Below are 26,674 nucleotides of genomic sequence, written 5' to 3' on the forward strand. Positions count from 1 at the left end.
AGACGTGTAATCTGCTATGGTGGATGACTTAACATACCTATATTAAATAAAATAAATTGAAAATGAACGATAAAAAAATATGCAAAATCAACCACTTAGAAAAACCCTGAATGTAAACAAAATAAGACACAAACACTTTAGAATGGTAACAAATCTAAAAAGAAAAATAGATTTAAATCATGGATATTAAGAACAACAAGCAAATACGTACCTCCAATTAAGTCTTAAATATAAATAAAAGACTATGTTATTAAGATAAGAAATTCAGAGATGAGGAGGATTGATTAACCCAAGTCATTGAAACCAATCAATCAGCTTTGCAAATTTCCATAACCCAATGGTTATAAACACGACAAACGATTTTCAAAGAAGAGAAGCCAGCTTGTTTGGCCAATGCCTCCAACTCTTGTTTGGTCCTCTCTTTGGCACCTGGAAGAATGTGAAACAAAGCTACGTCTCGTTGGAAGATTGTTTTCGTTATAATGTCTGTCTCTGGTATTTCCGGTATAATGGATTCCACCGATACAATTTTACCATTTTCAGGCAATGCATCATAACATACTTTGAGTAACTTCAAGCATCTATCATCGCCCCAATCATGAAGCATCGATGAAGAAAAACACAACATCAAACATTAACCTTCAAAATGAAACTAAGGTATCATTTATGGCGGTTCATAGGAACTAATCATCAAACATTAACCCTTGTTGATAAAACATTAACCTTCATTAAAAATTTAGTGTGGATTTGTGTATTTCTAAATACAAACCTTCATGAAAATAACTTCACTTTAGGAATTTCCGTAAACATATCTCCTGCTACATGCTCAACCCTAAAATGTAACAAAGAAAATGAAAGAAAATTATTAATTTCATAGTATGTGTAAGTTGTGGATTTAATCCTTTTACTTTTCAAATTTTGAAACTTCACTTTGATCAAACGCTAACTATTAAATTTATTAAGTTATGCTATTTCTAAAAGCTTATGTGACAAACATATTATATGTACAATGTCAACTTGATATTTTCACATATTACCCACAAAAAAGCTAGTTAATGGATTTAATGTCTGGCATTTATGTCAAAACTGAAATTTCCAAATTTAAACAATTTAGGTACTAAAATGATTAAATTAGAGAACATTGACTAAACTTACAACTTTACACATAGTACCTTACTAAAAGAAAATTTTAACCTAACCAATTTAGTTAGGATTGAAATTTTAAAATTCAAAAAGTATAAGACTAAAATAGATCAATATGAAAAGTACAAATATTGAAATTGAACAAATTAAAATATACGGACTAAATTCAAAACTTACACATATTATATGGATTACTAGTAGAATTTGACCAATATAATATTACCTGGGCAAGGAACTGCATCTTTGATGACTTGGGGTAGGTCAAAATTAATGCCCCTAATCTGTGGATGCTTTGAAACAATGAGCTTAAGGTTGGTACCAACTCCACCTCCCACATCGACCACTTGGCTCACACCCTCAAATCCTTTGTAAGTTTCAAGAACTTGGTTCATTATTAAAGTTGTGTAAATTGACATTGCTTCATTGAAAGATTTCGACATATCATCATCATCCGCCAGCAGCTCAAACAAATGCTTCCCAAAAGCCTTCTTGCATGAGAATCCTCCCTCCAATGTCACATCCTTCAAGAATTTCCTGTAATAAAGAAATAAATATATTTATATGAAAACACAACATATAGATAGTTGATACCAAGTTAAGATCACAATGGTTGATGATAGTTCATCCAAAAGATGGTGAGTCATAGGTGTTGTGAGTATTTAAAAGGGAGAAAGGTAGCTGAGAGAGAGAGAGAGAATCCTTATTCTTGGCCTTAGGGGTCTTATATAAACCACCATCAGTCTTTTCGAAGGTGCAACGAATTGCTCTCTTATTTGTTCTATATTTCCTGGAGTTTAGCCGACTTATTGATGGTCCTTCCTTTTTAGTATGAGTTGTCATATCAGAATAATGGATAAATGTGATATATGGATGACAGATGTCCCACGCCTGTCAAAGGAGTGACCTCTGTAGTGTGTGCTTGCTTCGTTGTTGGCTTAGTAGGGTAAGGAGTTTTTAGAGGGTCATGTTCTTGTGGGTCTTTAGTTTGCAGTGGTCTCATGAAGTGAACTTGTGAGGTGAAGGTATAACAAAGAAGAACACATGTGATGAGAAAAGGAAAGACTTAATTACCAGCATTCGAGGATGTATTTTTCGAGATAAATACGTAGCAAAGGAGCAAAGGAGACTCCATCTTCATTTTGAACGAAGTATTTACCGATTGATGCAAGACCATATGATCTTTGGGTCAGGCCATCTTGGCCAGTGATTTGATCACAGGTCAAGATGGAGTGAGCGGCCAAAAGCCTGAGCATTCGATCAACAATGGAAGGGCGTTTGGATTATTGGTGGGAAGCTTAGAGACGATCTCAGCAACCGACACCATACCAGGAGGAGTGTCGGCGGCTTCGGCTATAATATCTAACAAGCCGAGATCGACGGCGACTTTCAAAGTGAAAGGGAGTGATGAAATGGTAGCTAAATGCATGGCTTGCAAAACGTCAGCTTCTTCTTCGTGATTTGATGAACTGCAGAACAGTGAAGAATCATTCATGGTGGTTGAATATCTTAGAGAAAGAAGATGAAGCTTTAATTACCAAGTATATATTCAAAACAACTGATCCTCAGTTTATATAGGTAAAAGAAACATCCAGTTGCAAGTAGCTATAGCAAGCCAGTCAAGATTGGAGGGTCGAATACATCCAATAATGGATGAGTTGAATCTAGAACCACTGACACATAATAACGTGTTTGACAAATACTCAGCAACATTTAAAGCTAAACAGAAAATAAACCGAGAAATTGAAAATCTTTATACCAATCTTTACAAGTGTCGGTGATCTTTCCTATGATCCTTGGTTTATTTTTCTTTTTTGGCTGCCTGTGGAGTCTGATCTTTGAACAGACTACAAACTTTTGACGTTGTCCTTTTTGGCATTGTTTATCAGCGACTGATCTTTTTTTTTTTTAAATTGAAATTTAATGACTTCGACCTTGTAACATTGGCATATGAAGTTATTTCCATCCTCTTAGTGAAGTAATCGGAGACCACAAAGATGAATTGACATTGGCTAAAAGCTTTTGAACATCCATACCCCCACATATGGAAAATTTGTGAAGAAAGAGAGGAGGCACATATGTTTTATCTTCCCCAAATTGGTATTTACGGCATAACTGATGTAATCCCCTTCCATGGTGGATCAGCAGTACTAAAACCTCGTAATTAACTTGGCTATCGTAAAACCATTAGTATGTGTCCTTTTGACACACTTATGGACCTTTTAACCTTAACAGCATCCACAGGTCTTAGTAAGCCAGACATATCTTGATATGATCGTGCGTGTAACACTCCCTAACCTTAAACTGTCACTAGAATAGGGTTATGAGGCATTACAGAACATATCAAACAATTTACGGATAATTCTTAATAAAATAACATTCGTAAGATAATTGTATAACTAAGTCCCTGTAATAAACTTTTGAAATCTAAAACGTGAATTAAAAGTGAAATAAAACTCGCTCAAGTACTCAATTTTTTTAAATTTTTTTTAAATTTCTTTTTTTTTTTACAAAATTTCGGCAGCATTTCTGCTTATTTTTATATAAAACTCCCTGCAATTAAAACCATATCATTTCCAATCACAACCAATTCAACCAATTCATTTCACATTCTCAGTTCCTATTCTAAATACCTTCTAATCAACTTAATCAACATAATATCAATTTAAATTTAACAACGTAATAAAAATAGATAAACTTCTTTCATTATAATTCATAAACTTATAATACTAACATTTTTAACTATTTATATTAAAACATAATAACCTTTATACACATCCTATGTACATGCCACATTACCAAAAGAAAATATACATCACCAAAAGTTTCTTTGAAGTCGGTCCGGCTTTGAATCTTTGGTTCGATCTTGGACTTCTACAACTGCATACGAAACAACCGTCTGTTGAGTATGCATATACTCGGTGGTATCACTATAATTCAATTTATAATTAAATACATTAAATCACACACATACTTTTTCATTACAATTAACACTACTTAATGAAAAATTCAATCTTTTTATATTATCAATTAATTATATATAAATACCATTCTTATTTCTTTACTTCAATTCTCACTTTTCACATATGTCATATTATTCAGTTTAATTTTTATCAGTAAATTTATTTCATTTGCCCCTATTAACTTGACTCGGACTCGGCGGATACACGAATTCCAACCAAACACACCAATGAAAGATGTCGATGCTTGATGGCGATAGCAGATATGATGGATGATATTCAACATGCAAAGTCTGAATCTATAACGATAATGATATGATTTCGACACACAAAGTGCCGAATCGGTAATTGTAACACCATTACCCGTATCCAACACCGGAATAAGGTACGAGGCATTACCAAAACACATACACTTGTAAACGTATTAAAACGAGTTATAAAATTTCATCTAAATTAAAACTTTCAAAATAATTAACATGCTTCTATAACTTTTCACAATATATCCTCAAAATATTATAATCATAATAATTAGGGCCTACGAGACCCGATACATACTCATGCAATTCAATGCTTCATTTCCATTTCATTCAATTCGCAATTTCTCATGCTCACAATTTAAATCATATCACTAGCAATTTCCATTTAATTCACGTACAATTCAATGACATTAAGTTTAACACTAATATGTATTTACCATTTATCTCAATGTTTATCGATTATACCATTCAATAACACATTTATGAAATTCTCAATTTTGCAATGAAAATATCACTTTAGCTTAAATAACAACATCATCCTGTTATAAATACACAACCACTTATTCATTTGCTTTAATTCTTTTAGGCCCATTTGTCACTTACCATCCTTAATCAAATTAGGGAACGGTTATGAAAAATTGAGTACTTCACTTCCTCTTGGCCATAGTATAACTATGGTCTTACGTATGATCACTTATCACTTGTCCCTGATCAGATAAGTGTAGCTAGGCTACCACTTATCACTTTGTCACTTGATCAGATAAGTGTAGCTGAAGCTACCACTTATCACTTTGTCACTTGATCAGATAAGTGTAGCTAGGCTACCACTTATCACTTTGTCACTTGATCAGATAAGTGTAGCTAAAGCTACCACTTATCACTTTGTCACTTGATCAGATAAGTGTAGCTAAAGCTACCACTCATCACTTTGTCACTTGATCAGATAAGTGTAGCTAAAGCTACCACTTATCACTTTGTCACTTGATCAGAAGTACTCAAATCCAGCGTTCCGCTCAATTTGATCATTTATTCAATTTTTACATTTTTATTCTATTCTCATTTCAACAATAAATATATATTTCATCATACATTATATAATTCATGAAATTAACATTTAATTATTAAATTTCGGCCATATGAACTTACTATTTCATTATCTTTCCACACTGGTTCCTATGCACATTGTACAAGCCTATTTTTTGCCCGGGCCCATTACCAAAATTAAATAACCCAATACCCAAAAACACTAACCCAGCAAACAAACCCAAACCCGGCCCATTACCCAAAACCAACCTAAACTAACAAACCCTAGCCCAAAACCCACAACAGAAAAAACAAAACAATTTCAAACCCTAGGTGCGCCGCACCTAGGGTCTTCTAGCCCGGCGCCGCCACCATTCTGTCGCCATACACTGCCTCGACGCCACACCGACGTCACCTCAGCCATCTACTTCAATCACGGCAACTTGCACCTGCAAACAACAAAGAAACAACAAGCAAAGACAGAAACAGTAGCAAAAATCGGCTCTAAAAAGGCCAAACATGTAACTCTTTAGGGGGGAATTTTTTTGGGCTTTCTGGTTTCTGTTTTCGGTATATAAGACCGAATATAAACAGATTGTAAGGGGGATGCTCTTCTTTTTCTTTTTGTAACATTTTCAAGGAAATAAAAGCAAAAAAAAAAAAAATCAAAAGGTGGTTTTTTTTCTTTCATTTTTTTCGCATCTCTACTTTTTCTTTATACTCGTTCATATTATTTTTATACATATATACATACATATATATATATTAAATACAGTTTATATTTGCGATGGATCTGGTTGAAGATAATAGATCTTGCCTTCCTGCATTGACAGCGAAGCAGGTCGAAGACACAAACCTTGCCTCTCTCAGTTGTGATGGAGCTGGTTGAAGACAAAAGATCTTGCCTTCTGCATTGGCAATGAAGCGGTCGAAGACACAAACCTTGCCTCTCTCGGTTGTGATGGAGCTGGTTGAAGATAAAAGATCTTGCCTTCTGCATTGGCAATGAAGCGGTGAAGACACAAACCTTGCATCTCTCAGTTGTGATGGAGCTGGTTGAAGACAACAGATCTTGCCTTCCTGCATTGACAGCGAAGCAGGTCGAAGACACAAACCTTGCCTCTCTCGGTTATGGTGGAGCTGATTGAAAATAGCAGATCTTGCCTTCCTGCGTTAACAACGAAGCAGATTGAAAACAAAGCCTTGTCTCCATCGGTTATTGTGGAGCTGATTGAAGATAGCAGATCTTGCCTTCCTGCATTAACAACGGAGCAGATCGAAAACAAAGCCTTGCCTCCATCGGTTGCAGTGAAGCTGATTAAAATAAAGGATCTTATCTCTCTGAAGTTACAGCAGAGTAGATCGCGTCAGGTCTTATTTCCCTGAGATTACAGTGGAACAGACCAAAGAATTTCAGATCTTATCTCCCTGAGATTACAGCGGAGCAGATTGAAGATAGTAATCCTATCTCCCTGAGATTACAGTGGAGCGGATTAAAACCAATGATCTTATCTCTCTAAAGTTATAGTAGAGTAGATCGCACCAGGTCTTATTTCCCTGAGATTACAGTGGAACAGACCGAAGAATTTCAGATCTTATCTCCCTGAGATTACAGCGGAGTAGATTGAAGATAGTAATCCTATCTCCCTGAGATTACAGTGGAGCGGATTAAAACCAATGATCTTATCTCTCTGAAGTTACAGTAGAGTAGATCGCACCAGGTATTATTTCCCTGAGATTACAGTGGAACAGACCGAAGAATTTCAGATCTTATCTCCCTGAGATTACAGCGGAGCAGATTGAAGTTAGTAATCCTATCTCCCTTAGATTACAGTGGAGTGGATTAAAATAAAGGATCTTATCTCTCTAAAGTTACAGTGGAGAAGATCGTATCAGGTCTTATCTCCCTGAGATTACAGCGAAGCAGATTGAAGCTAGTAATCCTATCTCCCTGAGATTACTGTGGAGCGGATTAAAATAAAGGATCTTATCTCTCTGAAGTTACAGTAGAGAAGATCGTATCAGGTCTTATCACCCTAAGATTACAGCGGAGCAGATTGAAGCTAGTAATCCTATCTCCCTGAGATTACAGTAGAGCGGATTAAAAAAAAGGATCTTATCTCTCTGAAGTTACAGTAGAGTAGATCGCATCAGGTTTTACCTCCCTGTGGTTACAGTGGAGTACATTGAAGCCAGTAATTCTATCTCCCCGACGTTGCGGAGTGGGTCGAAGCGCCAATGCCTATACCTCTGAAGTTGCAGTTGAAGTTACAAGTCTTATCTCCCTAACGTTGCAGTAGGACAAACTAAAACCACGAATCTCGTCCCCCTAAAGTTGCTGCAAAGAAGATTGAAACTACAAGTCGGATCTTGTTGAAGTGCAGTGGAGTGGATTGAAGCGTCAATACACAGTAGACTGGAATGGGGCTACCTGAAGAAGAGAAGCGTCAAGAGAAGTCGAGACTCGACGAGCCCGGGCAAAATTGGGCTTTCTTAGTCTTTGCTCTGTTATCGTTACACGACAACGAGCAAAGAGGGGCAGCTGTACAAGCCCATTTTTTGCCCAGGCCCATTACCAAAATTAAATAACCCAATACCCAAAAACACTAACCCAGCAAACAAACCCAAACCAGGCCCATTACCCAAAACCAACCTAAACTAACAAACCCTAGCCCAAAACCCATAACAGAAAAAACAAAACAATTTCAAACCCTAGGTGCGCCGCACCTAGGGTCTTCTAGCCCGGCGCCGCCACCATTCTGTCGCCGCCACCGTTCTGACGCCACGCCGCATGTCACCTCAGCCATCTGCTTCAATCACCACAACTTGCACCTGCAAACAACAAAGAAAGAACAAGCAAAGACAGAAATAGTAGCAAAAATCGGCTCTAAAAAGGCCAAACATGTAACTCTTTAGGGGGAATTTTTTTGGGCTTTCTGGTTTCTGTTTTCGGTATATAAGACCGAATATAAACAGATTGTAGGGGGATGCTCTTCTTTTTCTTTTTGTAACATTTTCAAGGAAATAAAAGAAAAAAAAATCAAAAGGTGGTTTTTTTTCTTTCATTTTTTTCGCATCTCTACTTTTTCTTTATACTCGTTCATATTATTTTATACATATATACATACATATATATTAAATACGCTTTATATTTGCGAAAAATATAAAAAGATAAAAATTTTACCATTTTATGGCGTGATCTTTGGTGCGATGGTGATGCTGGTGGTAAGCGATCCCCAAAGGCCTGATGTAGGAGAGAAGGAAGGAAGGAATTTTTTGGTTTTTTTTTGGAGAAAATAATGGTTGAAATGGTTTTTTGGAAGAAAAATAGGGTTTAAATACCTGAACAAAACGACGCTTTTTACCCTTTAGGGTCGGTGCCAAAAGCAGCGCCGTTTGGCCTGACCATGTGATGACCCGACCCAGAGGGGAAGATCCGCTTATTTTCTTAAAATGGTTTATTTACGCGCGCAGTTCCTCCTGTTTTTCAAAGCATTACAATTTGGTCCTATTTTGTTGTTTTGTTTTATTTTGATTTAGCCCTAAGATTTTACTTTTGTTTCATTTTAGTCCATTGAGGCGCTGCGTTTTAGAACTTTGGGTTTATTTTCTGTTTCGGTCCTTCCCTTTTTACGCGCGCCGCAATTGGATCCTTTTCGTTTTCCTTTATTTCGGATTGGCCCTATATGTTTTATTTCATTTCGATTTAATCCCTTTTTTAGCGTTTTTTATTATTTAGTCAATTTTTGTTAACTTTATTATTTTAATGTTACCATTATTATTATTATTATCATCATCTTTATTATTTTGTTGTTTTGTTTTATTTTGATTTAGCCCTAAGATTTTACTTTTGTTTCATTTTAGTCCATTGAGGCGCTGCGTTTTAGAACTTTGGGTTTATTTTCTGTTTCGGTCCTTCCCTTTTTACGCGCGCCGCAATTGGATCCTTTTCGTTTTCCTTTATTTCGGATTGGCCCTATATATTTTATTTCATTTCGATTTAATCCCTTTTTTAGCGTTTTTTATTATTTAGTCAATTTTTGTTAACTTTATTATTTTAATGTTACCATTATTATTATTATTATCATCTTTATTATTATTATTAATATCGATATTATTATTATTATATTTCCATTAATAATTACTTATATTTTAAATATATGTGCCGTATTATATTATAATAAATGTATATAAGTGCTTATATATATATTTCATATAATTTATTTAATATATATATATATATTACTTTTTATATATATTTATTTACATATATCTATGTACTCATTTTCTTCACGAATATATATACATGCTCATTTTTATTTTATTTTAATGACTTTAAAATATACATATACATATTTTTCATATTTTATAATTTTCTTATATCTTCCTTTATTTTTTTATGTATTTATTTATATGTCCATTTTTATGCTATAATTTGTTTATTTATTTATTTGCTATGATATATGTATGATTGATTTATTATTCGTTTTTGTTCATTTTTTTTACATAATCATGTTTATTATTCCATCATGCATATAAATATCATATTTCAAAAAAAGGAAAATATTTCTAATTGAGGCAATGTTTTGCGTTTGGAAATTCGAGAAAATATGCCCTAAGGTGTTGGGTGTCGATTTTTCTCGTTTAACCAAATGGCTTAATATCCTTTTAAAAATTTTAAAATAAGGCAATGTTTTGCGTTTGAAAATTCGAGAAAACATGCCCTAAGGTGCTGGGTGTCGATTGTTCTTGTTCAACCAAATGGCTTAATATCCTTTTCAAAAATCTTAAAATAAGGCAATGTTTTGCGTTTGGAAATTCGAGAAAACAAGCTCTAAGGTGCTGGGTGTCGATTTTTCTTGTTTAACCAAATAGTTAAATATCCTTTCAAAAAATTTCAAAATAAGGCAATGTTTTGCGTTTGCAAATTCGAGGAACGTACCCTAAGGTGCTGGGTTTCGATTTCTTGTTTAACCAAATTGCCAAATATCCTCTTGAATTTTAATCCATGCCATTCGTGTTTTTTTTAAGGATCATATTTTAAATCTCTTTAAAGTTTTCAGTTTTTCGACACTAAGACATTAAGTAATCAACTAGGTACCAATTTTGGGCGTATCGAGGGTGTTAATCCTTCCTCGTGCGTAACCGACTCCCGAACCCGTTTTCTGAATTGCGTGGACCAAACTTGTTGTTTTAATAAAATCAAATCATTTATTAAAAACAACCACTTTTCAAGGTGACCCAATCACACCTTATCAAAAAGGATTGGTGGCGACTCCCATTTTCGTTTTCATTTTCCAAAACCCAAGTCGACCCCGTTTCCATCCAAAAAATGGTGTCAACACACATCACACAAGATATAAACATATCATTCAACCATAGTTGCAAGCTAGTGTATTTAAACATAACTCTTTTTGGAACTAACCACATGATAAACCATTCATAACATTATTTCATGCCAAATCATATACCGAATATACCATACGCACATACTATGAAATTTTATTTTCACACATGAGCTTAAACCATGACCAATAATACACAAATATAAGCATCATTCATATTTCATCGTTTATTAGTTATAATCAAACATATGACCAATTATATATTTCTCAATTTTCCTCCACCTCCTCTCCATTCCTCATCCTTAATGTGTATAACACATTTAAACAACATTATTCGTACTTTCACTATTTTCTTGTATGTAAAATTCAAGATGTCCGTCTGAGTTAGAGTCACTAAACTATTTTTCCCTGGAGCTACAGAACTTAAAATTAAGATCCGTAAATTTTCCCTGAAACTAGATTAACATATATTCTTACCATAAAAATTTCAGAATTTTTGGTTTAGCCAAATAGTATATTTTATTCTTTAAAGTTTCCCCTGTTTCGCTGTCTGACAGTTCTGACCTCTCTTCACTAAAAATTAATTATCTCATTGTACAGAATTCGGATGATGTTTCCGTTTATTTATTTTGAAAATAGACTCATTAAGGATTCTAAGAATATAAACTATAACTCATAATTATTTTTTTACAATTTTCAAAAATTTTCCAAAGTCAAAACAGGGGATTCCGAACTTATTCTGACTCGGTCTAACTAAACTTCAAATATCTCAAAATTTACAATTCCATTACTTACACGTTTCTTCTATGAGAAATTAGACTCAACAAGATTTAATTTCATATTTTATTCATCCTATAATTCAATTCCCACAATTTTTGTGATTTTTCCAAGTTAGACTAGCTGCTGTCCAAAATGCTTTAGTGCAAAATGTTGATTTCCATTTTGCCCCAAATTTCACAATTTATACAATTCGGTCCTTTCTTAATTAACCCTCAATTAATCTAATTTTCTTAATTAATAGTTTACCTAGACATTATAAGTTGTTACAAAACTATTGAAATTCAGAATTTCCACATATAACTCTATCTTCAAACTCTTTTACTATTAGGTCCCAAACATTCACTTTCTATTCAATTCTTTCAATAAAATCAGCATATGAACAATTTAAAGCTCTAATTCCATGCTAAATCATCATATACTTCCAGCACATATTCATATCAACTTTCAACTTCTTTCATAGAATCAAAACTAATGAATTCAACAAGTGGGCCTAGTTGTAAAAGTCACAAAACATAAAATTTTCAAGAAATAATCAAGAATTGAACTTACCTACAGTAAAAATAGGAAGAACCAGCTTAAGGAAACCCTTCTATGGTGTTTTTTCTGATGAGAAAGCAGAAAAATAAAGAGAAATCTAGATAATTCCACTTTGGTCCTAACTTTATTAAGTAAATTTTGCAATATTCCAATTTTGCCCTTAGTTCTCCTTACTTTGTTGCTGATTTCATGCCTTTGCCGTTCAGCCCAAATAGACCTTGGGTCTATTTGCCTTTCAAACCCTCTTCCTTTTATTATTTAAGCTATTTAATCATTTCCCATAATTTTACATTTGTTACAATTTAGTCCTTTTTGTTCAATTAATTATCGGAACTTTAAAATTTCTTAACGAAACTTTAATACTAACTTTTTAACACTACATAAATATTTATAAAAATATTTATGGCTCGGTTTGAAATCCCCGAGGTCTAGATACCTCATTTTCGATTCTAATTATTTTAATATTTATTTCTAGTGTACTATTCACTATTTCAAAAATTTTCCTAACTTCACATTTAACTTATACTCACTAAATTAATAATATTTTCTGCCCATTTGTCGAGTTTAGCGATCTCGAATCACCGTTCCGACACCTCTAAAAATTTAGGCCATTACATTTTTACTCGTCGGATTTGTGGTCCCAAAACCACTGTTCTGACTAGACCCAAAATCGGGCTATTACAGTAACAATAACAGTAGTCGACACATAAGTGCCTAATCAGTAAGCCAGCAAATACCCCGTACTCTTCCATATCCTATGGCATGCCAACTATATCCGACTAGCCCGACTAGTTAATAGGGTATTTAATTCACTTTTCAATACAATTTTCATCTTAGTTCAGTATCGATTATAAATTCCTTATTTCAATCAATTTCACAGTATTGTAGTAATTCATTATTTCAGTAATTTCACAATTTAATGCATTATACATATAATATTCAGTATCTTCACACTTCACTCAGTACTCAAAACAATATCCAGTATCCCGTAATTCAGTTCAGTATCAGTTTCAATTTCAATATCACATTATAAATTTATCATTTATTAAACACTTACCTTAAAATACTTACCACACATAATTAGCAATTTAAACACTTAATAATAATAAAATTTGAATTATAGTGATACAAACCGTGATTCTCGTGTCTATTCCTCGTCCACTTTTTATTTTCCTTTCTTCGTGGATGCCTCGGGTGCGATATTAGCTAGGAAAAAAATTAAGATAATTTTCATAATCATTAATATAATATAATTTAACTGCTGAAATTTTTATCTAACTTTTACTTTAATTTCAATTTAATCCTAACAAAACCTATATATTTTTCTTTCTCAATTCATACCTTTTTACTACTCAATTTCTTGCCAAACTCACATTAAACTATCTAATTTTTATCATATTTTCATAATTTCTAATTTATTTCAATTTAATCCCTAAAATTCAAAACTTATAATTTAGTTTACAATTCAATCCTTTATTCAATTCCAAACAAAATTCCTATCAATTAAACCCTCAATTCCATCATTTTTTCAACATAAACCCTACTCAAAAATCTATTAACTTCCAAAACCTAAACTTATTTTAAACAAAACTTTGTTTTAAAACTTCTAAAATATCAAAATTAAAAGAAAAGGGCTTAATTGACTTACCAAATTAAACTCTAAGCTTTAAAAACCCTATTTTCCCTTTTTCTTTTTCTTTCTTTCTTTCTCCCCTGTTTCTCCCCTGTTTCGTCTCTTTCTCTGTTTCTTTTCTGTTCTTCTTTTGTTTCTTTTTGTTTCTTTTATTTTACTTTATGTTTAGTTAATTAATTATAAGTATTACAAATGTATGTGTTATATTAATACACTTACATTAAATCATCACCATACACTTGTCCTATTTTAACATCTCACAATATAAAAATAAAAATAATTTAATTATTTATCTAATAAATATCTTTAAAATAATAAATATCTATTAAATATACAAATAAAAATATTACAATTGTATATACATTTATCTTTTACACATGTATTATTTAATCATCATACATTTGGCACAAATACAATATCATGATAATAATATTAATTAATATTATAAATATCTTTTACTTAAATTTTAAGCAAATAAAAAATTTTAATACAAATGTATATATAAATATATATATTCACATATTACACATGTATTTTATCATATCCATACAATTAACATATTTTTAATTTACTTAATAATATAATATCATTATAATTTAATTATCATATATTCATATAATATAAATTATATTTTAATATCATTAATTATATATGCTTAGACAAATAAAAATCTTAAATTCTATTCCTTTATGCCGCCTCAACTATGCTAAATGGCTTAATTGCCATTTTAGTCCCTATTATTTTCTTTTAATCTATAATTAAACTTTCACTTCTATTGCAATTTAATCCTTTTTGCTAATTACTCATAATTAAGCTAAATTCACCTAATTAATTCCTAATTAATCACTCAACTAAACTCATTATTACTTCTAATAATTATTTATGACTCAGTTTACTAAGAGGGAGGCCCGATAATGTACTTTTCCGGTGCCCACGAATTTTGGGTCGTTACAGTGCGAAAACATCTTTGAATTCTTAGAATAATTCAATGTCATCTTGCTTTGTCTCTGCGGTGATACAGGCTCCGATCTTCACCTCTTTCTCTTCTCTTAAGCTCACAATTTCCATTTGATTCCTTATAAGGCAGGATCTGTTTCTCGACTTGTTCATCATCCTTAACAAGTCCGGAAATAGGCTATAATCTATGACATCTTTAAAGTCATGAGATCCCTCTAAACACATGTCTCGCTCAAAAAAAAAGATTCTGAGTCTGTATCAGCGTCACTCATGTCATTGATATCTAGAGACCTATTGTGGGTATAAAAGAATATACAAAGAATGTATGAATTTATGAATAATTATTTGTACAATATAACTATGAAGGAATGAAAGAATGATTTGGAAGAAAATATAAAAGAATCAAAAATGATTATTCATAATGATGAAAGAATATTGACTTAAAAATGAGCACAAATGTATTATAACGTTCAGACATGAGCTTATTTCATAAACGAGTTCTTATTGCTTCTAGGCTAAAAGCAACAAGTGTGTTCTGAATATTACTCTAAGTAAGCTCTAAATACTACAGGGGTCCCTTCTGCAGTCCCATTATTTAGAACACTTCCAGGTTTATAAGGGCGAATATTTAAAAATGTCCCTTTTCAGTTGTCTTCATGTATGGCATTGATGTGAATGTTTTCCTTCTTCTTCTTCTTCTTCTTCTTCTTCTTCTTTTTTGACAGAGCTCCATCTCTTTATTGTCCACCATATTTAGTTGGATCTTGGCTAACCGCTCTTGCATTTGCAGTTGTAGTTGGTACTGTCTCCCCCTTTGGAGTTGTTCAAGTTTTTTCCAATCTTTGGTCCATGTCTTCTATTTTTGCTCGAGTACAGTAAGGTTGTTGGTTTTCCAGATTAACTGAAATAATTTTACTCAATTAGGGTCTTTTAATGGTCGTTAATGCATATGATGTGATGCAATGCATGAAGTGAATGCAAAAAAAGTGTCAATTCTAATTCAATTTCATTTTGAAAACTTTACTAGAAAACAAACTTCTTTACATACGATGGATTACAGATACGGCTTAGCCCTAATGCTCAGAACTCTAATCTTCCTAAGTAACGAGGCTAACTCCTGTCCCTGACTTGATTCTAACCCATACTTCACGCTCAGCATTTCAGCTTGCACTGCCAAAGTCTGCAGGTGATCAGCTACCTCTTGGATTTGAACCACGGCTTCTCCCATAATATGATCTCTATTTCTAACTTGGTTCTGAAAATAGTGAAGCTGCTCATTCTGATGATCTTCGTTAGCTTCCAGGTACTCGATCCGGATCTCACAATCTTGCAATGCTGTTTCTAATTCTCCTATTCTTTCTTTCATTTCCTCAATTTTTTGCAAGCTTGCTCTCAATTCCCTTGCAGAATTCTAATTTCGATACTGATGGAGAGATCTCTCTAACTCAGTCACTCTATCCTTTAGTTCACCTTTTTCTTTTCGGTTCTCTAACAATCTTTTCTCTAGAGCCTCATTTCGTGTTTGGACCTCTTAGGATTTCCTTGCCCATCCATCGGCCTTGTTTTTTTCTTCACGAATCTTTTCACGCCACTGCTCCGAAGTTTTCCTAACCTGCCTATCCTCATCGATAAGCGCAACTTCTTATAATCTGTCTTCAAACTACCTAGATCCTCTTCGGCTTTAGATTTCCCTTTCCTCAATTTTTCAGTTTCTAACCTCTGAACATCAATATCTAATCTCAAGTGCATTTTTTCCTCATCCAACTATTATATCTTCTTTCCCAGCTCTAAATTTCTCTTTTCAAAATCTTGTTTTATGATTTCTATTTCAGATGGGACCTCTTGCAGATATTCCTCCATCGATCGAACACCTTATTGACTTGGCTTAAGGATATTGTCATTGATCCTTTTACTCCACCATCCACTATATTCGGGGGTCACCATTGGTCCTACAGCAAATCTGTTCATTCGGTGAATTTGTTTCCAAGCATTGGTCATCTCTCGAATCTTCTTCTTGTAACCATCATCTTTATATGAAAACTCGCACTGAGCTAGTCCTTGGGTTGTGGGTACGAACTGTCTTGACCTATACCGTTTTAGTACCAGTAACGACACATAGCCAACAGCTCCCCAAATCCCAAGTAAAGTGACCCAGTTGAAGTCCCCACATCGATTCAAGATCTCATCGGGCACCATCCAAAGAGCTTTCCATTCAACATCTTCATCTTTAAGATTTTGAAGAATCGCCATCCATCTTTCCTCGGTAATGTTGTCACGTTTCGGTGTCACTACTAATTCTTTTAATGGAGAATAATTGTTAAAAAATACTCGATAGGAAACTTTATCCACTTTTCAGAAGTGACTATGGAACCACACTAGCAAGAGCTGTGCACATCCAATGAATCTTCCCTCACCCGCTCTTCGACACGCATTTAAATATCTAAATGTCTCGGCTAAAATGGCTGGATAGGTGTGACTCTCTTGTCCAGTCGATCAAACAAATCTGTAACTGTTTCGTCTATGTACCCCAGCGCTCTAGGAAAAATCATCAGCCTATAAATGCTCAAAGCAAAAACATCAAATTTTTTCTTCATATCGGGGTGTGCTAAAATCAAATCATGCAGACTTTTCCAGGGAATACATTTGCTTTCTCCTTTTTGTTTGATCCGCGCTGTAACCCATTGCTCACTCATTCCTAAGATATTCATTAACTTCTTTACAAATTTTGGGACGTTGATGGCTTTAGAATAGACTTTATCTGCTTGAATCCTTGGGCAACGTAGCAAAACTGTATATTCCTCTATAGTAGGCACTAAGTCTACCTCCCCTAAAGTGAAGCAGCAATAAGCGAAATTCCAAAATTGGGCCAGAGCTCGAAACAAATGCTTATCCACCTTAATGTCAAACAAATATGACAAATCACCATAATTATAATAAAATAACCGTTTGACTTCATCATCCCAATGGGCCCATATTTCTTTCAACTCTTGGAGATTGTTCTAAGTTTCACTGATATAAGTGAAGTCCCATAATTCTGATGTGTACCCCTCCGTCAAGCTATCACCCTTCTCAAGTTGCGTTTTTTCTGACCACACTCAGACTACGGCAATATCTTCCATTTTATCAAGAAATTCATTCTCCATGGCAAGCTCTCTACTTTGTAATCGAACGCGAATTGACACCTTTTATGATGAAAATGTCATGCAAACATGATTAAAACAAAAATAAGTCAGTACATTTAAGACAAAAATTTAGAGTACTCAAGAAATCATAAACAAAATATCTACTTGGTCGACCACTAAGGGTATGGAGTAATTCTACCTAGGGTAAGCTCTTAGGCTCACTGCATGTGGTTCGATTCTAAAGAAAGGGTACCTGAACCAGCAGATTCCTTGATCCTCACCCATTATAGGCTCATATGGACCGAGTTCAGTTTAGGGGAATACATTTCCCTATGGTTGCAAAGAGATGAAAATCTAACAAAGACATAGGTACGGATGTATCCCGAACGTGATCCACTATCATGCATGAAGGTGAAAACCTCATAAAGGATTAGTTTCTCACTCTCACTTAAAAGGGTGTGACCAATGGTCATGCAATGCAATGTGCAGAAAGATACCAAAACTTAAACTAACACAGTAATTATAAACCACAATGATGAATATCATAATAAAGACGGATGAAATGTAACGAAAGGATCGTATATTTAAATCAAGTTTTCAATTTTTGACAAAAAGACAAAAAATAATCAACTCGTGGCTTGACTCTCTTATTTTGGGTCCCCAGTGGAGTCGCCAAGCTGTTGGCACCATTTTTTTGATAAAACAGGGTCGACTTGGATTTTAAAAAATGAAAATGAATATGGGAGTCGCCACCAATCCTTTTTGATAAGGTGTGATCGAGCCACCTTGAAAAGTGGTTGTTTTTAATAAACAATTAAATTTTATTAAAACAACGATTTTGGACCATGAAATTAAAAAAAAACGGGTTTGGGAGTCGGTTACGTACGAGGAAGGATTAGCACCCTCGCAACGCCTAAAATTGGTACCTAGTTGATTAATTAGTGTCTTAGTATCGAAGATTGAAAACTTTGAAGAGTTTTAAAAATACGATCCTTGTATTAAAAAACTTGTATAAATCAAATTACCCATTAAGACCCTCTCATTTCGGGGAGAGAAAATGTCACACCCAATCAGTTAGGGCATGATATTTCACCTCCTCAAAAATGAGCTTGTCAAAAAATTCATGCAATAAAATTTAAAAGGATAATCAATTGTTTAAGTCAGATGAAGAAATCGCAGTCCAATACGTTAGGGCACAATTTCTCAAAATTCTAAACATTGAGTATTGCCTTTATTATTTTTTTAGAAAAATCCTCATCTCGAGAAAATTGCGTGTCATATCCAATGCGTTAGGACACAACGTATTGAATTCTCGATAATGAACTTTTTATTTATGTTTTTTGATTAAAGAGCATTCTCGATTGTTTAGATTCAACGAAAAAAATTGGAACCCAATACGTTAGGGCTCAATCCTCTCGAAGATCCCAAATATCGAGCATTGCCTTTATTTTCAAATTTTTCTCTTTTTACGAATTTGGGTAAAAATTGATGTAATGTTAAATTTAATATATGAATAAATGTCGCATTAATAAATGACAATAATGAATTTGACGATATGAACATAGATAACACGAGCAATTAAAAATAATAAATAAAGAAAAAAGGGACAAATAGATTACATATAAAATAAAACTAAAACGTTTTTTCTTTAAATGATAATTGACATATAAATAAATAAATAAATAAATAAATAAACATCAAGCAAAACAATAATAACAATAAATAAAATGAATAAAATGAATAAAATTATAAAAATATAAAATGTATATATGTATATATGTACATAACAAAGTTTGAAATTTAAAAGGATATAAATGAGTCAATAACAACAACAACAACAACAACAACAACAACAACAACAACAACAACAATAATAATAATAGATTAATGACGCAATATGATAATGATAATAACATTAAAATAGTTAATTAAAACAATAAAATTGTCAAAAACACGGACTAAATTGAAGTAAAAACAAAAAAATGGGGCGGATTCGAAATAAATAAAAAGGGACCTATTTGAATGCGCGAGCAACATGGAGGGACTAGAAGGGCAATTTTCCCTTCTCCTCCGAAACACACAGTTTCATTAAGGACCAAATCAAGAGAAAGATGAAATTTTGTGGCAAAATTTAAAAAAACTAAAAAAGATCAGACCTGATTGTAAATAGCCTCAAAAGCGGAAGGACTGGAGGCGTAAATAACCCCTTTTAACTAGAAACATGCGGATACCATACGGTTCAAGTCGGGTCGGGTCGGGTCAGATGGTCCCGAAACGACGTCGTTTTGGGGCTAAATGAAACAGGCCAAAACGGCACCGTTTCTAGGTGCTATAAAAATCGATTTTTTTTAAAACTCTTCATTTTTCACTTTTCTAAAACCTACCTTTCAGTGTCACACATCTTTCAAGAATTTCCTATAATAAACAATATATTTATATTTTAAAATATGATATATATAGATGAAAAATTAAATAAAGACTTCAGTTACCAGCATTCGATTACGTATTTTTCGAGATGGAGACGAAGCAAAGCAGCAAAGGGGACTCCATCTTCATTTTGAAGGAAATATTTGCCGACTGATGCAAGGCCGTATGATCTTTGGGTGAGGGCATCTTGGTCGGTGATTTGGTTGCATGTTACGATGGAGTGAGTGGCTAAAAAGCCTGAGCATTCGATCAACAATGGAAGGGGTGTCTGGGTTATTGGTGGGGAGCTTAGAGACGATCTCGGAAACCGACAGCGTACCAAAAGGAGTGCCGGCGGCTTTGGCTATGATCTCTAACAAGCCGAGATAAACGGCGACTTTCAAAGTGAAAGGGAGTGATGAAATGGAAGCTAAATGCATGGCTTGCAAAACGTCAGCTTCTTCTTCATGATTTGATGAACTGCAGAACAGTGAAGAATCATCCGTGGCGGTTGAATATGTTAGAGAAAGAAGATGAAGCTTTATTACCAAGTATATATGTTCAAAACAGCTGATCCGGTGTGAAAGAGAGGATCAAATAAGAAGACAAGCAATTTTCGTTGCGTTTGGAAAGATAATTTCGGGAAATTTGATTGATTATATAAAAAAAAAACCCGATATTTTATGGGGTTTGAATGATCAAATTTTCTTCAAATAATTTTTAAAGAATTGTTTTAAAACTAGGTTGAAAAATGTAGGAATTAATGTTTTTAGGTTGTTACTTAAAATAAATTTATTGTATTTGAATATGATTGAGAATATATAGATGAGGATGAAGTTTTGGAAGTCAATAGGTAGAATGTCACGCAACTTCACAATCAATTTTTAGTTTGATGGTACTATGATGAAGGATATGGAAATCAAGGAGTTCGAAATAAGAGTTATTAATGTCAGAGGTTGTAGGTGAAAGCGATACTTACTACTTGAGAATTTTGACGAGAAGCCATACGTATAATAAAATTTATTGTTTATAAAATAAACTAAAAAAATAAAAAGATTAAATATGGTTTAATAAATAAAAATGTCGAAAAATAGATATTCATTTATTTATAATTTTGTATGCATTTTTATCAAAAATAAATTTTAAATATTTAAATTTTAAGAAGTAAAATTAAATTGATAAAATATGTAAAGTTGAGGAGTAAATTTATTAATTTTTAGAATTAAGATTAAATTAGAGAGTTAAGTTTATTAATAATTAAAATAAAAATTTATTAAAAATGATAGAAACCACTATCAATAAAATATTCAAAAGAAAGGAGTGATTCGGTTCAATGATTTGCAAAATCTTAAATTATTGTTTAAAATTATAATATAACAAAATATTAATATTGTCTTAGGTTTGCATTTTGCAATCACTTATCAAGTTGCTTCCGAAATTTTTAATAGGTTTAAGTTTTTCCATCACCTGCGTTAAATCACGTGCATTAAATGATGATTATGGTGTTCATCGTTTCAAGTATGATTTGGATTTGAGCTTCATTAATTATGTTAATTATGTTTATTGTTCGGATTTTATTTTATTTTTTATATTTTAAAGAAATTTAAAATCTTGATTGAAAAAAATAGTTAAATTGAATAAAACCCTCAAATTAATAGAAAAATACTTAGAACTCAAATTTCATCTAGCACCTTTTAATTAATTAATAAATTCCTTAAAATGCAACCCTATTATAAATGGTTGCAGAATATCAGTCTTGATTAGGAAGACGTGTAATCTGCTATGGTGGATGACTTAACATACCTATATTAAATAAAATAAATTGAAAATGAACGATAAAAAATATGCAAAATCAACCACTTAGAAAAACCCTGAATGTAAACAAAATAAGACACAAACACTTTAGAATGGTAACAAATCTAAAAAGAAAAATAGATTTAAATCATGGATATTAAGAACAACAAGCAAATCGTACCTCCAATTAAGTCTTAAATATAAATAAAAGACTATGTTATTAAGATAAGAAATTCAGAGATGAGGAGGATTGATTAACCCAAGTCATTGAAACCAATCAATCAGCTTTGCAAATTTCCATAACCCAATGGTTATAAACACGACAAACGATTTTCAAAGAAGAGAAGCCAGCTTGTTTGGCCAATGCCTCCAACTCTTGTTTGGTCCTCTCTTTGGCACCTGGAAGAATGTGAAACAAAGCTACGTCTCGTTGGAAGATTGTTTTCGTTATAATGTCTGTCTCTGGTATTTCCGGTATAATGGATTCCACCGATACAATTTTACCATTTTCAGGCAATGCATCATAACATACTTTGAGTAACTTCAAGCATCTATCATCGCCCCAATCATGAAGCATCGACTGAAGAGAAAAACACAACATCAAACATTAACCTTCAAAATGAAACTAAGGTATCATTTATGGCGGTTCATAGGAACTAATCATCAAACATTAACCCTTGTTGATAAAACATTAACCTTCATTAAAAATTTAGTGTGGATTTGTGTATTTCTAAATACAAACCTTCATGAAAATAACTTCAGCTTTAGGAATTTCCGTAAACATATCTCCTGCTACATGCTCAACCCCTAAAATGTAACAAAGAAAATGAAAGAAAATTATTAATTTCATAGTATGTGTAAGTTGTGGATTTAATCCTTTTACTTTTCAAATTTTGAAACTTCAGCTTTGATCAAACGCTAACTATTAAATTTATTAAGTTATGCTATTTCTAAAAGCTTATGTGACAAACATATTATATGTACAATGTCAACTTGATATTTTCACATATTACCCACAAAAAAAGCTAGTTAATGGATTTAATGTCCGGCATTTATGTCAAAACTGAAATTTCCAAATTTAAACAATTTAGGTACTAAAAATGATTAAATTAGAGAACATTGACTAAACTTACAACTTTACACATAGTACCTTACTAAAAGAAAATTTTAACCTAACCAATTTAGTTAGGATTGAAATTTTAAAATTCAAAAAGTATAAGACTAAAATAGATCAATATGAAAAGTACAAATATTGAAATTGAACAAATTAAAATATACGGACTAAATTCAAAACTTACACATATTATATGGATTACTAGTAGAATTTGACCAATATAATATTACCTGGGCAAGGAACTGCATCTTTGATGACTTGGGGTAGGTCAAAATTAATGCCCCTAATCTGTGGATGCTTTGAAACAATGAGCTTAAGGTTGGTACCAACTCCACCTCCCACATCGACCACTTGGCTCACACCTCAAATCCTTTGTAAGTTTCAAGAACTTGGTTCATTATTAAAGTTGTGTAAATTGACATTGCTTCATTGAAAGATTTCGACATATCATCATCATCCGCCAGCAGCTCAAACAAATGCTTCCCAAAAGCCTTCTTGCATGAGAATCCTCCCTCCAATGTCACATCCTTCAAGAATTTCCTGTAATAAAGAAATAAATATATTTATATGAAAACACAACATATAGATAGTTGATACCAAGTTAAGATCACAATGGTTGATGATAGTTCATCCAAAAGATGGTGAGTCATAGGTGTTGTGAGTATTTAAAAGGGAGAAAGGTAGCTGAGAGAGAGAGAGAGAATCCTTATTCTTGGCCTTAGGGGTCTTATATAAACCACCATCAGTCTTTTCGAAGGTGCAACGAATTGCTCTCTTATTTGTTCTATATTTCCTGGAGTTTAGCCGACTTATTGATGGTCCTTCCTTTTTAGTATGAGTTGTCATATCAGAATAATGGATAAATGTGATATATGGATGACAGATGTCCCACGCCTGTCAAAGGAGTGACCTCTGTAGTGTGTGCTTGCTTCGTTGTTGGCTTAGTAGGGTAAGGAGTTTTTAGAGGGTCATGTTCTTGTGGGTCTTTAGTTTGCAGTGGTCTCATGAAGTGAACTTGTGAGGTGAAGGTATAACAAAGAAGAACACATGTGATGAGAAAAGGAAAGACTTAATTACCAGCATTCGAGGATGTATTTTTCGAGATAAATACGTAGCAAAGGAGCAAAGGAGACTCCATCTTCATTTTGAACGAAGTATTTACCGATTGATGCAAGACCATATGATCTTTGGGTCAGGCCATCTTGGCCAGTGATTTGATCACAGGTCAAGATGGAGTGAGCGGCCAAAAGCCTGAGCATTCGATCAACAATGGAAGGGGCGTTTGGATTATTGGTGGGAAGCTTAGAGACGATCTCAGCAACCGACACCATACCAGGAGGAGTGTCGGCGGCTTCGGCTATAATATCTAACAAGCCGAGATCGACGGCGACTTTCAAAGTGAAAGGGAGTGATGAAATGGTAGCTAAATGCATGGCTTGCAAAACGTCAGCTTCTTCTTCGTGATTTGATGAACTGCAGAACAGTGAAGAATCATTCATGGTGGTTGAATATCTTAGAGAAAGAAGATGAAGCTTTAATTACCAAGTATATATTCAAAACAACTGATCCTCAGTTTATATAGGTAAAAGAAACATCCAGTTGCAAGTAACTATAGCAAGCCAGTCAAGATTGGAGGGTCAAATACATCCAATAATGGATGAGTTGAATCTAGACCCACTGACACATAATAACGTGTTTGACAAATACTCAGCAACATTTAAAAGGTAAACAGAAAATAAACCGAGAAATTGAACATCTTTATACCAATCTTTACAAGTGTTGGTGATCTTTCCTATGATCCTTGGTTTATTTTTCTTTTTTGGCTGCCTATGGCGTCTGATCTTTGAACAGAAACAAACTTTTGACGTTGTCCTTTTTGGCATTCTTTATCAGCGCCTATCTCTTTTTTTTTTTTTAAATTGGAATTTAATGACTTCCACCTTGTAACATTGGCATATGAAGTTATTTCCATCCTCTTAGTGAAGTAATCGGAGACCACAAAGATGAATTGACATTGGCTAAAAGCTTTTGAACATCCATACCCCCACATATGGAAAATTTGTGAAGAAAGAGAGGAGGCACATATGTTTTATCTTCCCAAATTGGTATTTACTGGCATAACGATGTAATCCCTTCCATGGTGGATCGCAGACTAAAACCTCGTGATTAACTTGGCTATCGTAAAACCATTAGTATGTGTCCTTTTGACACACTTATGGACCTTTTAACCTTAACAGCATCCACAGGTCTTAGTAAGCCAGACATATCTTGATATGATCGTGCGTGTAACACTCCCTAACCTTAAACTGTCACTAGAATAGGGTTATGAGACATTACAAAACATATCAAACAATTTACGGATAATTCTTAATAAAATAACATTCGTAAGATAATTGTATAACTAAGTCCCTGTAATAAACTTTTGAAATCTAAAACGTGAATTAAAAGTGAAATAAAACTCGTTCAAGTACTCAATTTTTAAATTTTTTTTTAAATTTCCTTTTTTTTTACAAAATTTCGGCAGCATTTCTGCTTATTTTTACATAAAACCCCCTGCAATTAAAACCATATCATTTCCAATCACAACCAATTCATTTCACATCCTCAGTTCCTATTCTAAATACCTTCTAATCAACTTAATCAACATAATATCAATTTAAAGTTAACAACATAATAAAAATAGATAAACTTCTTTCATTATAATTCATAAACTTATAATACTAACATTTTTAACTATTTATATTAAAACATAATAACCTTTATACACATCCTATCACTACACCAAAACAGGCTTTTCGCGGCGTTTTTTAGGGCTATAGCGGCGTTTTTTAGCGCCGCAAATACTTTTACCGGCGCCTAGATAAGCGCCGCAAAAAATGCCGCTACTGCCTGCGTCGCTAACTTTAGCGGCGCTTTTTCTAATAAACGCCGCGGAAGATGAAGACCTTTTACGGCGTTTCTTTTACCGCGCCACTATAGAATACGGTCTTTAGCGGCGCTTACACAAAAACGCCACTATAGGTGGGAGTCTTTCTCGGCGCTTATACAAAAAACGCCACTATAGATCGGGTTCTCTAGCGGCGCTTATACAAAAAATGCCACTATAGATTGGGATCTTTCTCGGCGTTTGTACAGAAAACGCCACTATAGATAGCGGCTTTCCCGACGCTTATACAAAAAACGCCACGATAGCTCGGGTCTATAGCGGCGCTTATAAAGAAACGCCATGATAGAGATGGCTCTTTAGCGGCGCTTATACAGGAAACGCCACTATAGATTGGCGTCTTTCGTGGCGCTTATTCAAAAAACGCCACTATAGATTGGAGTTTTTTGCGGCGCTTATACAGAAAACGCCACTATAGATTGGGGTCTTTAGCGGCGCTTGGACAGAAAATGCCACTATAGGCGGGGTTCTTTAGCGGCGCTTATCCAAGAAACGCCGCTAATTTTGGCAGATTTGAAAAGTTTTTTTTTATATTTTCAGCCCTCCTGTAAAAAAAATCAGAAGAAACCAAATCTAATCCAGCCAAAAGTAATACATGTATATAATATTTAAAATAAATGTCAATAAATAAAATAAAATTCGTATTATTCTTACAAAAATTG

General features: G+C 33.5%; 1 protein-coding gene and 1 pseudogene across 1 annotated transcript; both read right to left on the bottom strand.

The window, feature by feature from the left end:
* Window positions 1-1,284: 1,284 nt before the first annotated feature.
* Window positions 1,285-2,699, bottom strand: LOC128042940 (caffeic acid 3-O-methyltransferase-like; annotated as a pseudogene).
* Window positions 2,700-22,155: 19,456 nt separating this feature from the next.
* LOC105792628 (caffeic acid 3-O-methyltransferase) lies at window positions 22,156-24,630 on the bottom strand. Its single transcript, XM_012621291.2, is given in 5 exon segments — window positions 22,156-22,534; window positions 22,697-22,761; window positions 23,299-23,433; window positions 23,436-23,608; window positions 24,146-24,630. Coding segments are annotated over 5 exon segments (1,098 nt in total). The 5' UTR covers window positions 24,568-24,630; the 3' UTR covers window positions 22,156-22,231.
* Between the last annotated feature and the right edge of the window lie 2,044 nt (window positions 24,631-26,674).

This window comes from Gossypium raimondii, chromosome 8 (assembly GCF_025698545.1).
Source record: "Gossypium raimondii isolate GPD5lz chromosome 8, ASM2569854v1, whole genome shotgun sequence".
Taxonomy (NCBI): domain Eukaryota; kingdom Viridiplantae; phylum Streptophyta; class Magnoliopsida; order Malvales; family Malvaceae; genus Gossypium; species Gossypium raimondii.